Source organism: Sorex fumeus, unplaced genomic scaffold, assembly GCF_029834395.1.
Source record: "Sorex fumeus unplaced genomic scaffold, SorFum_2.1 ptg000042l, whole genome shotgun sequence".
Lineage (NCBI taxonomy): Eukaryota > Metazoa > Chordata > Mammalia > Eulipotyphla > Soricidae > Sorex > Sorex fumeus.
In genome coordinates this window covers 6602381-6616857 of record NW_026606099.1, presented here as the reverse complement: position 1 = coordinate 6616857, position 14477 = coordinate 6602381, and the positions used below count along the sequence as shown (strand labels likewise).

The 14477-nt window shown below is 38.7% G+C and overlaps 1 protein-coding gene across 3 annotated transcripts in view; it reads right to left on the bottom strand.

Moving 5' to 3' along the window:
• Positions 1–743: 743 nt before the first annotated feature.
• The window catches only part of ATF1 (activating transcription factor 1), a 60484-nt gene continuing 46750 nt past the window's right edge, over positions 744–14477 (bottom strand). For all 3 annotated transcript variants that reach the window (XM_056120283.1, XM_056120285.1, XM_056120284.1), the window contains 4 exons: positions 13785–13915; positions 10058–10240; positions 9812–9971; positions 744–1629 (listed from right to left, as the gene is read on the bottom strand). In XM_056120283.1, coding sequence (XP_055976258.1) covers positions 1485–1629; positions 9812–9971; positions 10058–10240; positions 13785–13915 — 619 coding nt within the window. In that variant the 3' untranslated portion in view covers positions 744–1484. The remainder of the gene's footprint in view (positions 1630–9811; positions 9972–10057; positions 10241–13784; positions 13916–14477) is intronic.

The following is a 14477-nucleotide window of genomic DNA, read 5'->3' as shown; positions in this document are numbered from 1 at the left end:
CCCTGAGAACAGAGTCAGGAGGAAGCAATGAGCATCACTAAGTGTGGCACAAAAACCGAAAACACAAGAAAGGAAAAAAATTCTAGTCAAACTAATTATAATTAAATGATCATCAGGAAATTTGTTATCCATATATTAAGCAATATATTTTACATTCAGCAAACAACTTTATCAAATGTCTTTTAATTTCATAGACAATATGATACATATTGTGTTAAGAAGTGCACAACAGTTATGCAGTACAGTTTCAAAATATATGTCATTTGGAATACAGAAGTTAAACACTGGTGCATCGACAGCAGTTTTAAACTTTGGATGAGTTGCATATAAAACTTACAATTCAAATATTAGCCAATCAAGAAACTTTACTTCCCATAATATAAAAATCATACTTTGAGATGCAAAATATTTTTACTAAAACTATATAAACATTTAAAATAATCATTTAAAAACTCAACATTAGAATTTGTAAAGATTAGCTATAAAAATATATTGGCAGTTGCTTTTCTTATATAAATGTACCATTCACTACATTACAAAATAGTCTCTAACATAAAATTGCCTTAATAACAGCTATTTTAGAATCTGATAAAACCTTAAATTGATTATAATATCCTCTTGGAAAACTTTGGTATACATCTTCAGAAGGTTTTTAAAAAATACTCTAATATCATCAAGGCCTGTAAACATTCCATCCTATTAAAGCACAACAGAATAAGGTATATTCAACTGGAGACAGAATATAGAATCAAAAAACAATTTATTACATATTTGTAGAGTCACCACTCCAAGAGTAAGCAAAAAACCCCAAACTATTTAAAAGTATCAAACTTTTAAACAGTTCTCATTTCATTCTGATAGAAAAAAAAAGTTATAAAACTCCACACTGTTTCATGTACCTCAGATGCCTTTTAGGACAAAGCCTCAAAAATAGTTAACCAGGGCTCAACAACCTAAGTTCCATAAACTTTAAAAAAAAAACATTTAAAACACCTGACAATAAAACAATCAGAACACATAATTTATATATCTAGTATGTATTAGCTTTTCTTTTATATTTGTAATTTAGAATATATTGGCAGGAATACACAATTGAAAAGGGCAAATTTTAGGAAACAGTAAGAAATGCAAAACTAGAGGGTAAACTGACTTCTAAAAAATTCAATTTAACAAATTTCATCCTAACTGCCAACGTTGGGTTATTGACCACTGCTGGTGTATAGAAAATTCAAATTGCTGAAAATTCGTTTCCTGCTTCTTGAACAAATTTACTTTTTACCGGGTTCCAGTTGTGCCAGTTACTGCTGTGAGGTCATGTTCCACTTTATCCTCTGTCACCAGATCTCTTACATAACGTATTTATCTTTGAGTTGAAAAAGCCTATGGTAAAAGCTTCAATTTTGACCTTTTAATTTATAAAACTCCACTAAAAATAAAGGAAATTCATCTAATTTTTAGGCAAGTCCATGAGTATTTTCTAAGAATCAAACACTTTTATGGGAATAAAGATCCTTCAAAGTTTTTAACTCCTCTATTAGAGTTTTATTTTGATTTTCCAGGACTGCAACTCTATTTTCCAGGCATTTCACATATTCTTTCTTCTTTCTGCGACATTCTCGAGCAGCTTCCCTAAATGTAAGCATTGAAAATGAATTAAAAACCAAGAAAAAGGTTCAAGTTCTCTAATAAATGCATTTGTTATTTTCTCTGGTCATCATTTCTTATTAAAAAGAAATTAAGCAATCATCTATAATAGGTTATATATACAGAAGGGCCCGCTCAATGAACAACGGAGGACAGTGACAGTGACAGAAAGTATCATCTATACACAAGAGAATAAGTACAAAACTCAAATCAGTTTTGGAAAATGCTTTTGCTAGTATAACCCACTTCCCTATCAAGACACACGTTTCTGCTGCCCCAGAAAGTGCTATCCTGTCTGCTCCTGATAATCCTCTACTCGTCAACTACTGTCCTGATTGCTTATCGTTAGAGACAAGGACTGCGACAACATTGTACAGTACGTATTCCTGTGTCTAGTCTTTTTTCATTAAGTATATTTTTAAGGTTCATCCACGTTAACACAAGGTGGCCTGTTCCTTTCTATTGCTAGGTGTATTCCACTGTATGAATAGAACCACAATTTGTTTATCTACTCTTGGGCTTCTAGTTTTAGTTGAAAAAAACATATTCTTGTGCCAGTTTCTTTGTGGGCATATATCCCATTTCTTTCGGTAAATACAAAGAGCAAAAGTTTTAATTCCTCTGGCTAACTTTTGGCATTGTTAATTTTTAAATTAATTTTTGTTTTTTGAGTTTTAAAAAGTGTTTTTTTAAGTTTTAAAAACAGTATCTTTTTAAAAAAAAAAATATTATTAGTGAATCGCCGGTAAGGTACAGTTGCAGACTTACAAACTTTCATGCCTGCATTTCAGTCATACATTGACCGAGTACCCATCCCTCCTCTAGTGCCCATTTTCCACCACCAAGGGTCTCAGCATTGCTCCCACCCCCCACCCCGCCTCTGTGTCAGGGCATTCCCTGCTGCTCACTCTCTCCTTTCCGGTGTTGTGGTTTGCAATAGAGGCATTGAGTGGCCATCACGTTCGATCTAGAGTCTACTTTCAGCACGCATCTCGCATCCCAAGCACGCTCTCCTCGCACCCTTTACTTGGTGGGCCCTTCTCTATCTGAGCTGCCTCTCCCCCAGCATGTAAAGCTGGCTTCTAAGCGGTAGAGTAATCCTCCTGGTACTTATCTCTACTATTCTTGGGTGTTAGTCTCCCATTTTGTTACTTTATATTCCACAAGGAGTGCAATCTTTCTGTATCTGTCCCTCTGAAACTGAGTATCTTTTTGGGAAAGTCTAACTGGTCCTTTGGATTTCATGTATGCTGCCTTTGTCATTCATACATTTCCATTCATACCTTTTGCCCATTTACAATTAGAAGTTACCAGAAAGACAAATAACTTAAGAAGTCTTTCAGCATTATACATTAATCCTCACATGTAGCCTTCTTTCCTAATCTTCCATTTGACTGAGATGTGTATGCATCTATATCTATATCAGTCACAGTCCTCCCGTTGTTCATCGATTTGTTCTAGCGGGCCCAGTAACGTCTCCATCGTGAGACTTGTTGTTACTGTGTTTGGCATATTGAATACGTCACGGGGAGCTTGCCAGGATCTGCCGTGTGGGCGAGATACTCTCGGTAGCTTGCAGGGCTCTCCGAGGGGGCAGAGGAACCGAACTTGGGTCGGCCATGTTGGCTGCATGCAAGGCAAACGCCCTACCGCTGTGCTATCGCTGGTAGGGCGATAGCACAGTGGTAAGGCATTTGCCTTGTGCACAGCCGGCCCAGCCAAGCTGGGTTCGATTCCTCCGCCCCTATATCTATATAATGTTTTTTTTTTTAAATTTCTGGCTATGTCCAAGCAGTGCTCAGGGCTTACTCCTGGCTCTTTGGACAGGGATCACTCCTGGCGGTGTTTGGGGAACTTTTCGGAAAGCTAAGCATCAAACTCGGGTCAGCCACATGCAAGGCAAGAGCCCTGCCCACTGACTCCAGACTACTGGCATTTTTTCTTATTCCACACACATACTTTCTCTTGATTCCCCCTTTACCGCCTCTCCTCCCCCCACGAATTATGTCCTTAAATACATCTAAAATGATTTGTACAAGGCATAACATTCTATTTTAATAACTGGGGATGGGGATGGGGTGAGGTGGGGGAGGGCCCACCCCAGCTTTCAACTTTGTACTTAGATCTCCAGCTGTGTTTGCATGTGCTCCAACCCTTTAAGTCATTTCCCTGAATTTAATTTTTTTCCAGACGTGGAGCTGTGTCAGATCCACTTATCAAATGGCCATCCTTTACAAACATACTTACCTGGCACAGAAACTGTATCTAGATTCTCCATCTTATTTATTATCATGCATGGGCTTTTAGAGTTATGTATCAGTGCCTAATACTACAAGTAACATCTTTCTGTTCTTGACCATTCATAGATACTTGTTTCTTCCATGTATTTTTGTCCAAGACCACAAAGATTTATAAATTCTACATTGGATCCCATTAAGTTTATATGTATATTTGGGGAAGAACTGACATTTTAACTTCCTCATCTAAGGAAACATAGTATTTTATATTTTGGGGGGAGAAGAGATAAATAGGGATTAAGGCCCTTGCCTTGTACTTAGCTGACCCAGGTTCGATCCCCAGCACCACAAATGGACCCCCTGGGCACTGTCAAGCGTGATCTCTGAGCAGAAAGTAGGAGTAGGCCCTGAGCCCAGTAGGCATGGTTCCCCTGCCAAAAAGAGATTTTTTTAAAAGAATCTTTTGCATTTGGTCAGATACTATTTTAAATATCAATGTTTTCATTGGCCAAAGATGTGTCTAAGTGATACCGTACTTTCTTATATGCTTATAGTCCTGGTTTTAATCCCCGGTACTACAAAAAATAAAAATAAAAGGAAGAAAGGGCATGGGGGGAGAATTGTGGATTCTATGTCTTTCCCTATTCTAAGATTTGTTTTGAAGTACTTTAAGAAACGCTACTTCCATTATAATTTTTCTTTCTGGTGTGGGGAATGAAACCCAAACTGGACAGACAGAACAGATATTGAGGTGCTTGCCCTGCTGACCCTGCTTCAATCTCATATGCTTCCCTGGGCTTTGCCGGGAGTGACCACTAAGCACATAGCCAGAAGTAGCACCAGAAACCAGAGAGTGACCCCAAAACCTAAATTTTTTAAAATTTGCTATTAAGGGACTGCAGTGATAGTAAAGCAGGTCAGGTGTTTTGCTTTGCAAGCAGCTGACCTGGGCTCAATCCCCAGCACCCCACATGGTCCCCCAGAGTGATCCCCGAGTACAGAGCCAGGAGCCCTGAGCATTACCAGATGTGGTCCCCCAAAGCTCCCCCTCCCACAAAAAATTTTCTAGTAAGTAGCATACACACAAAGATCATAGGTCGTATAGATGTGAAAATTATAAAGCATAATAATGTCATGTGTAAGCTCAATACCCTTCTTAAAGGGAGAAAATACTATCCACACACTTGAAGCCCCACTGTCATTCACTCATTCCACATCCTCATCTCGTGCTCCAAAACAATTACTAGCTGAACTCATTCAGTTATTTTCAAAGTTTTACTGCATATGTGTTCGCTCCTAAATTATCTATGTAACGTAGTTTACTTATTTAAAAATTATAAAATATTACACTTTGATTCTGTTTTAACTTGCTTTTCTAATTCAACTTTACTTCAGCAATATTTATATTGAATATGAAATTCTTTTTAAAGAATTTTAAAGAATTTTCTGTAAACTCATTCACTCAAATCAGTGTAAGTGAACATTGTTATTATATAAATACAACCATAATTTATATATCATTCTGTTACCAATGGACATACAGGTTGAAGTTTCCTACTAATTTTTGCTATACTTGTTTTGGGGCCACATGTGGTGGTACTCAGGGCTTACACCTGGCTCTGTGCTCAGGGATCACTCCTAGAGGATCCTATAAGGTAACGAGGATCGAACCTGGATCAGTCACATGCAAGGCAATTTGCCCTACCCACTCAGATATGAACATTTGTAATGATTCTTTCTACAAAGTCTCTCTAATATATACAATTACATATATATTATAATTGACAAAGTTTATCTAAGTCCACACACTTGAAGCCCCACTGTCAACTCAGATACATGATAAAGCCAATTCCAATTTACACTCTCAAAAATAATATATAAAGTTTCTTTGGTTCAGACCTTCGCCGATTCCTGTTTAGACTTTTAAGATTTTTCCAAGTTGGGTAAATGGTTAGCTATTCATGGCATTAATTCCATTTTGTTAACGCCGATACGGACGGGCACTATTTTAAATGATTATCAACCACATGTTTTCTGAGAAATACTGTACATTGTGCTAATCCTTTGATACCTTCCCCTGCGATTATATTCATTAGTTTAAATTCATTAATAAAGATTCAGGACTAGGCAACAGCTCAAAACCCTGGAGTGCATGCTTTGCACGCAGAAACCCTGAGTCTGACCCGGCAAGGTTCTCTGAACACCTCTCAGAGGAAAGTAACAGAGAAACCCCAGCACCACCAGAAGTGGCCCACAACAAAAATGAAAACAAAAGATATTTATTTCCTTTAAACAAATGCTTTTTAATAGCTAGGCTTGTTACAAATGCCTTATATTAAATTTAAAGTTTCAATCTTCACTTTACTATTGTTTAATAATATATCAATCTTTTCTATTAGTGTTTGTGTATATGCTATTTTTCTAATTAAAGAATGTTTTCCCACACCTAAAATTATCAGATTCTACATTTTTACCTGAAAGTTGGTAACTTCCTATTTACATTTATATTTTAGAATTCACCTGGGGTGATTTTTCTGCATAAAGAAGAAATCCACTACACTTTTCATATACTTGTAAACACTTACTCTAGTACACACTGACTAAAGAGCTCTTTAGTCCCCCCAAGTAATCTCAACTGTAGATCAAGGTTTCCTGTGTTCCTGCATCAGTTTCTGAGCTCTTGAATACTATTTCATTGGTCGTATTATTTACCTTGGGCTGGAGCGATAGCACAGCGGTAGGGCGTTCGCCTTACAAGCGGCCAACATGGCCGACCCGAGTTCGATTCCTCCGCCCCTCTCGGAGAGCCCGGCAAGCTACCGAGAGTATTCGATATGCCAGACACAGTAACAACAAAGTCTCCAATGGAGACGTTACTGGGCCCGCTCGAGCAAATCGACGATCAATGGGAGGGCCTTTACCTTTACCTTATTATTTACCTTAATGCCATTTGTCCCACTTTCAATAGCCACAACTTTAAGCAAAATAGTATCTCCTCACCTTATTCTTGTCTGGAATGTTTTGGCTGTTCTTGGCCCACTACTCTTCTATAAATATTAGAATCAACTTGTCAGGTTTGTCAAACAACCTGTCTGAGTTTTGTTTGGAACTGCATTGAATCTATGAATAATTGGGGGAAAAATAATCATCTTTATAATAATGAGTTTCCATTTTTAAGGACATAGTAAATTTTTCCATGTCTTTTACATTTTAAAATATTTTTCATAAAATATCCTGGAATCTTTCATTAGACATTTTTCCTCAGGTATCTGTTAACATAAATATTATCTTTTTAATAATAATTACCAAAATTTATTGTTCCTGTAAAAAAATGCAATTTCCTTAAAATTTTTGAAACCTAATTTTATATCTAGCAAATTTTAAAATATTCTTTTCTTTAAATTCATTTTTTTTTTATGAAAGGAATACTTTTTAAAAGTTTTACTTCTTTCATTTAAATCCTTGTCATTTATCCTGTGGCCCAATCCCCTCCTTTTTCTTGTTTTAGTACCTGGCAAGGGTTTCCAGTACAATGTTAAAGAGAATGGATTCTTTTTCAGATTCTCAGTCTGGAGTTGATTCTCCTGGATATTCTAAGCAGATGAGTATATTTTTGGTAATAAATACCATTTTATTTTGCGAATATAATTTATTTTCAATTCTTCCAATTTTTTCTTCTATAATTTACTAATCTTTCCTGATTTTCAGTGGTAAACCCTAGTTCACTCTAAACATAGAAAATATGTATTATTCCCTTTTTCTATCAGATAACTAAAAACTTCGCTGTACTCTTTCCAGTTCGCTTTTTCTAGAAACTCTTGCTCCCAAAAGGCAATGTAGTTAGTCTAAGACTCTGTACTCTGAAAGCAGTATAGTCCTGGGCAAGTATAGTTTTCTCTCGAATTCTTACACTAATCTCAAAAAACTGAAACAGTAGCACCTAAAATTAGTCGGTGAAAATTCCATAAACGCTTGACATCACGAACGAGCTCTAAATTATAACTATTCTGTTGTGGGTAGGGGGTGGCTCGGAGGGGACAGACAGGGTGTCGACAACACTCCCGGCAGTGCTCGGGGAAACTCCTGGTAAAGCAGCAGGGGCGAATTACATATGGTTCTTGAACAAGATTTGAGGTCTTCTGCAAGACAAGCACCTTAGCCTTTGTACTGTTTCCCTGGCCCCTAAAACGACGGCACTTTTTGGTTTTTTTTGGGGGGGAGGGCAACACCTGGCATTGCTCAGGGGATACTCCTGGCTTTGTACTCAGGAATCACTCCTGGCAGGTTCGGGGGGGCCACAGGGAATACCAAGGCTCAAATCCGGGTTGGCTGTGTGCCAAGAAAGGCAAGTGTCCTACCCGCTGTACTATCTCTCAGGCCCCTACAATGACAATTCTTAAGTTAGAGTTGCAGCACTTCTTGGCTCTTATTCTATGAAGACTCATTCTGGAAACCTTTTTGTTTTGGGATCACACCCAGCAGTGCTCAGGGCTTCTTGCTAGATCACCAGGGACCACTCCTGATGGTGCTAGGACTTGACTAAGAGCCAGCTGCTTGCAAGGCAAATGATAAGCACTGTGCTATCCCTCTGGCTCTATGAAGGATAATTCTGATCCATTCTTCCAGCCTGTGCAGTGCTCAGCACACTAACGCTAAACTAAATGATCACAGAGATCTGAATTTCTCGCCTTATGTTTCTGGTCCTCTCCTAACCAAGAGAAATTTCTGTTACTTTCCTGCTGGTTCATTCAATCATTTGAAAGAACAGTTTTTGCTTCTCCCCATTTTTATTGAGATACCATGATTTTCAATATAACACGTGGTATTTTCATGTACAGATTGTCCCAACACCATAGCCAGCACCAGAGTGCCTGTTCCCCGTATCACTGCCCCCCAAGACCTCTCCCATCCACCCTCACCAAGCTCAGTTGAAAGAATGTTTTACGTTTTCATTAAGTTCCATAAAACATTACGTAGCTAAGGTCATACTGTCTGACCAGTCTTGCTCTGGTAATTTTCAACAAGTCTCAAGTTACCTACACAACTGTAACAGAAAAAGAAGTATTAACTTTCTAATATTTATAATTTTATTTCCTCATCTTACTATACTTGGTAAAACCTCCAAAACAACAAAGGTGCCCTGCTTTATTACCAAGTTCATTTGCAATGATGTTTGTCAGTTTCTGTAAAGAAACATTTTATCTTAAAATAATTAAATGTAACTATTTGGTCCTTTTATGGAACTTTTTATTAATCTTAGAAAACCACCTTTCTTAATTTATTTGTGAAGAGATTAAAAAAAAGAATCCTGTTGTTGTTTTTGTGGGCTTTGGTGTTTTTGGGGGGACATATCGGGGAGTTCAGAGCTTACTCCTAGTTCTGTGCCTAACAGTCACTCTTGGTGACAGTGCTCAGGAAGACTTACGTGATGTCGGGGTTCGACCATATATAAGACATATATAAGCACTATATTATTTCTCTTAGCCCTGTATTCCTTAAAAATCTGCTGTGCTGTGGTAGTTTACTTTTTGTTGTTGTTCCTAATAAACTTCATTATTTTTTTCCTTGAACACATTATAGGTGGCATATCATATTCCTTTTCTATAAAAAAGTTTTTCATGCCTGCTGCATATATAGTAGAAAGTTGAAAATAAAAGTACTTGGAGGGACTGAATCATTGCTGTTTCTTCATCACTGAAAATATTTTAAGAGCATTTCTGTGTCAGAATGTAAGTACATTAGGCATTATACAGAATCCACTCTTTCCTCCTCTTGCTATAAAATAACCAGACACATCTAACATTCAATAAAATAAAACTGACAAAAGCTTCTCTCCTTATTTCTAACATACAGTGTCAATTGACATCTGATTAGATCTTTGAGGTTTTCAAAAACATGATCCATTCTGGCAGCATAGTTATTCCACCTACCTGTTTTTCATCAACCTTATCTCCCTTTTCAACTGGGGATCATCTGTTTTAGTTGACTGAGATGTGAGGGTCACAGGAGATGTCATCACGACAGTCTGTGGCAGTGAAGTAGTTGAAGGTGTGGTGCGGATCTGATACGTCTGCATATCTCCTGATGCAGCTGTGCGGTCAAAAGAGTGAGGAAATCCGTTAAGAGTCGTTCACAGTAATTTGGGATGCTTTTCAGACACTTTTAAGCATACTTACTCTGCACAACCACCTGGTTGCTGGGCACGAGTATTTGCTGTCCATCAGAGGTCTGAGCATACTGAAGAATTGTTGTACCTTGTTGAGTACTGCCTGAATTTGTCATGGTTAATGTCTGAAGTCCTTGAACTCCATCTGTGCCTGGACTGGCCAGCTGTAAGGCTCCATTTGGGGCAATGGCAACTTGAACCAAAGAGAGAACATAGCTATTTTAAGCCTGTACAATACACTGATTGCAAAGGTATGATACAAAGCAACACTAGGACAATGGGTTTTAGATACAGTTTCCTTTTTTTCCCTGAGAGGCCCACAAAGGCTCAGGGCTTACTCCTGGCTCTGTGCTCAGGGATCACTTCCAGGAAACTGTATGTGGTGCTGAGAACTGCATGTAAGGCAAGTGAAAGGTTGTCAGCATGAAAAGCAAGCACCCTACCCACTGTACTATAGCTCCGATCCCTATACTTAATTCACTTTTTAAAAGCTTTTTTTTGGGGGGGGTGGGGGCACACCCTGGCTCTGTGTTCAGGAATCACTCTCAGCAGGTCTTGGGGAACATATGGGATAAAGGGATCAAACCTGGTCAGAAACATGTAAGACAAATGCTATATTACCTCTCCATCCAATAATTTAAAATGAAAAATGAACCTCTCAACTGCCTCCTCCCACACTTCCTTCCCTGAAACACTATTACCAAGAACTTATATAACTTCACAGACGTGATCTGTTTTGTTTTGTTTTTTACTTGATGTGGGCACACGCTGTGATGGATGGAACCCAGAACCTCACACATTCTAGGCATGCACTCTACCACTTGTCACATCTTTAACCCATATATATACACATTATATATATATATACACATAAATATATATTTAATATATTCTTTAAATAATTCATAATTTTTTTTCCTGAAAGGCCTACTTTGTGCCAGACCCTTTAGGACAAAGATATAACCAAAAGCAAGGCAAAGTTCTTAGTTTTGAAATTTAACAATTCTGAGATCAGATCATAAACTATATTTTTACAAAATCTATAACTAAATTAATGTAAATTATAAATATGCATGAATGCTATTAAAATATAAGAAAGTAAAGAAAGAGCCAGCAAGATGGCTCAAAGCTCTGGTTTGAATGAGGGAGACCCAAGTCTGATCCCAGTTACTGCATGGGTCCCAAAGCACTGCTGGGTGTGCCCTCCCTCCAAAAAAAGAAAAAGTGAAAAATACTAAAAAAGGGGCCGGAGTGATAGTACAGCAGGTTGGGCGTTTGCCTTGCACGCGGGCGACCTGCGACCTGGGTTGGGGTCCCTGGTATCCATATGGTCCCCTGAGCACCGCCAGAAGTAATTCCTGAGTGCAGAGTCAGGAGTAACCCCTGAGCGTTGCCAGGTTTGACCCAAAAAGCAAAAAAAAAAAAAAAAAAAAAAAAACCTAAAAAATACCAAAGGGTAGGGCAGTGGATCTTTCAAAGTGCCGTCTTTGAGAACATACATAAAAAGGAGTATAATTGTAAACCAAAGGAGAGCCTGGACCTTAGCAATAAAGTGGTGTGGGGGAGGTGGGAGTGCAGTATGTGACAAATACAGTGATTCTTAAGCAGAAACACGTTTCATGTGCTTGAGAAAAAAGAGCAAGAAAGTGTGTGGTGAGAATGCCATCAAGTGGCAAGAGGGGGGAACACCGTGGCAGACAAAGGCAGACACTGAATATAATTTCCAAGTTTAATGGAAAATCATAGAACTACTCTGAGCAGGCATGGTGTGATCCAATTGGTATTTTAAATGAATTTCTTTGGCTGCCACAAAAGAAACTGAAAGAATGGAAGCAAGAGGAACAACTGGATGCCTACCGCAAGAGTGTAAATGGGGCCAGAGCGATAATGTAGCAGTCTACACACAGCCAACCCAGATTTGATCTCTGGCACCCCATTTACTCTAAGCACTGCCACGGATAATGCCTGAGCATGCTCCAGGGAATTAAGACTGAGAACAGCTGGATATGGCCCATAAAAGATAGAGACAAGGTGGTGATAAAGACAGCGTGGTGGGAGAGGTTAGAGCAGACATACCTTGTGGCAAGAGCCAATTCAATTTGAAGCACAGAGATTAAAAATGGAGGGAAAATTAATTACAAGTGGAACATTAATTTCTTGAGGTTATGAAAACTGTCATGGTGGTGTTAGTTAAGACGGTTCCAGGCATTTGTCAAAACTAAAGACTTATATGGCAAGAGAGGGTCAATTGTAAATAAAACAAGAATTTTAAACAGCCAGGAAAATTCTAAAAAGGAAATACACTAATGCACAATAATGATATATGAAACTAGAGATACATTAACGAAGTGGGGCTGGACCGATCGTATAGTAAGTAGGGCACTTGCTTTGCATGCAGCAACCTGGGTTTGATCCCTGGCATCCAATTTTGTCCCCTGAGTCCGCAGTAGTCCCTGAGCACTGCCTGGTGTGGCCCCAAAACAAAAACAAACAAAAAGTGCTGAGGGTCAGAGAGACAGCTCAAAGGGCAGGAACACATTGCCTGTGTGCAGAGGGTCCCAGGTCCATTCCCCAGCACTATGTGGTCACCCAAGTACCTCTGGATATGCTGATGTGGCCCCCAGAATTGCCAGGGAAACCCCTTTCCACCTTGCAAGTCTTAATACAAGCAAAGTAAATGCTTGATGTTAGACAGCGATATCTACATTTCTGTACATGGTAGGCATTTTTTGTCTCTCAGTCTGTTTCCTCTAACTGAACGCTTTCCTCTTAAAAAGCAAGAATAACATTTGATCTTTATAACAATATTTTCACACACAGCACTGTAGCACTGTCCTCCCATTGTTCACTGATTTGCTCAAGCGAGAACCAGTAAAATCTCTTTTGTGAGACTTGTTGTTACTGTTTTTGGCATAGCGAATATCCCACAAGGAACTTGCCAGGCTCTGCCGTGCAGGTGGGATACTTTCGGTAGCTTGCCGGGCTCTCTGAGAGGGATGGAGGAATCAAACCCAGGTCAGCCCAGTGCAAGGCAAACGCCATACTCGCTGTGCTATCGCTCCAGCACATACAGCAGTTTATTCAAATTGATTAGTTTCTGATTATTTTGACTGGTATGTGATATACTACACTGTAAACTAATCATAATCACTTGAAAATCATAGTACAATCTTCGAAGTGTAATCTTTTATTACGTAACTAACCCAAATACTTTCTGTTGGCATTAAGGCTCTACTTTTTAAAAGTAGGCTGTAAGAGACAAAATAGTAAAATTGTAATCTAGACTTCTACAAACCTAAAATGGAAATCTAGTTCCATCATTTATAAACATTCTGATCTTAAAGACATTAACACTTAAAGCGTTAGTTCAGCTATAAATGGGTAAGATCCCACCTCTCAAAACTGTTAAAAGGAGTAAATGAGATAAAATAGGAAAGTACTTTGCATTATTCTGACTCAAAATGTTATACTCTAATAATCTCACTCAAATTGGAAAATATAGGGGTGAAGGTGCTTCCCTGGCATGTGACTAACTCCTGGCAGCATCTGGTGTATCCTAACACAAGCAGGAACAATTCCCAAGCACAGAGCCAGGAGTATCCCCTGAGCACCACCATGGTGCTGCTCAACCCCTGACCCAAAAGACAATGTGTAACAGCCTTTCTGTATACCACTTCTTTCTGTGGAAAGGTTAGTCATTGTGTGTCAACCCCGGAGAAATTGATTCCTATACATACTGTACTGTCCAGTGCTAGTCTGATAGATGGGAGTTGGAACAGACATAGAAGTGACAGCAGAAACTCCAGGGCTTTCTCCGTCTCCTTTTCTGCCCCGGGTATCTTCAGAAGATAGGTCTTTCAAAATTTTTCTGTGAAAAACAAAACTCTATTAACATTGGGGAAAAGAGCTACAAGAAATTGCTAAAACATTTTACAATCAATAATCTTAACTAGGCACCAGGACTTCCTATCAGAAATTCTTCTTTTAGCACATATATGATATCCTGCAGGCTAGTATATTTTAGAGTATGGCTACTTGGAAAAGAGACACTAAACAAGTACACATACATAGTACCCTTCAATTTGGAGGTATAAAATTTCCTTTGTCCTAACAGGAGAAATTCTGTTGTGAGACTTTTAATTAGTAGTATCTGTTGATCTAGAGTGATAGCAAAGTGGGTAGGGCGTTTGTTTGCCTTGTATGCGGCTGACCTGGGTTCCATTCCTCTGCCCATCTCAGAGAGCCTGGCAAGCTACCAAGAGCATCTCACCCGCACGGCAAAGCCTGGCAAGCTACCTGTGATGCATCTGATATGCCAAAAACAGTAACAACAAGCCTCACAATTTGTTGTGAGACGTTACTGGTGCCCGCATCGAGCAAATCCATTTTCTAAATAATGTCAAATGACCTTTGGTTAAAAAGATCATATT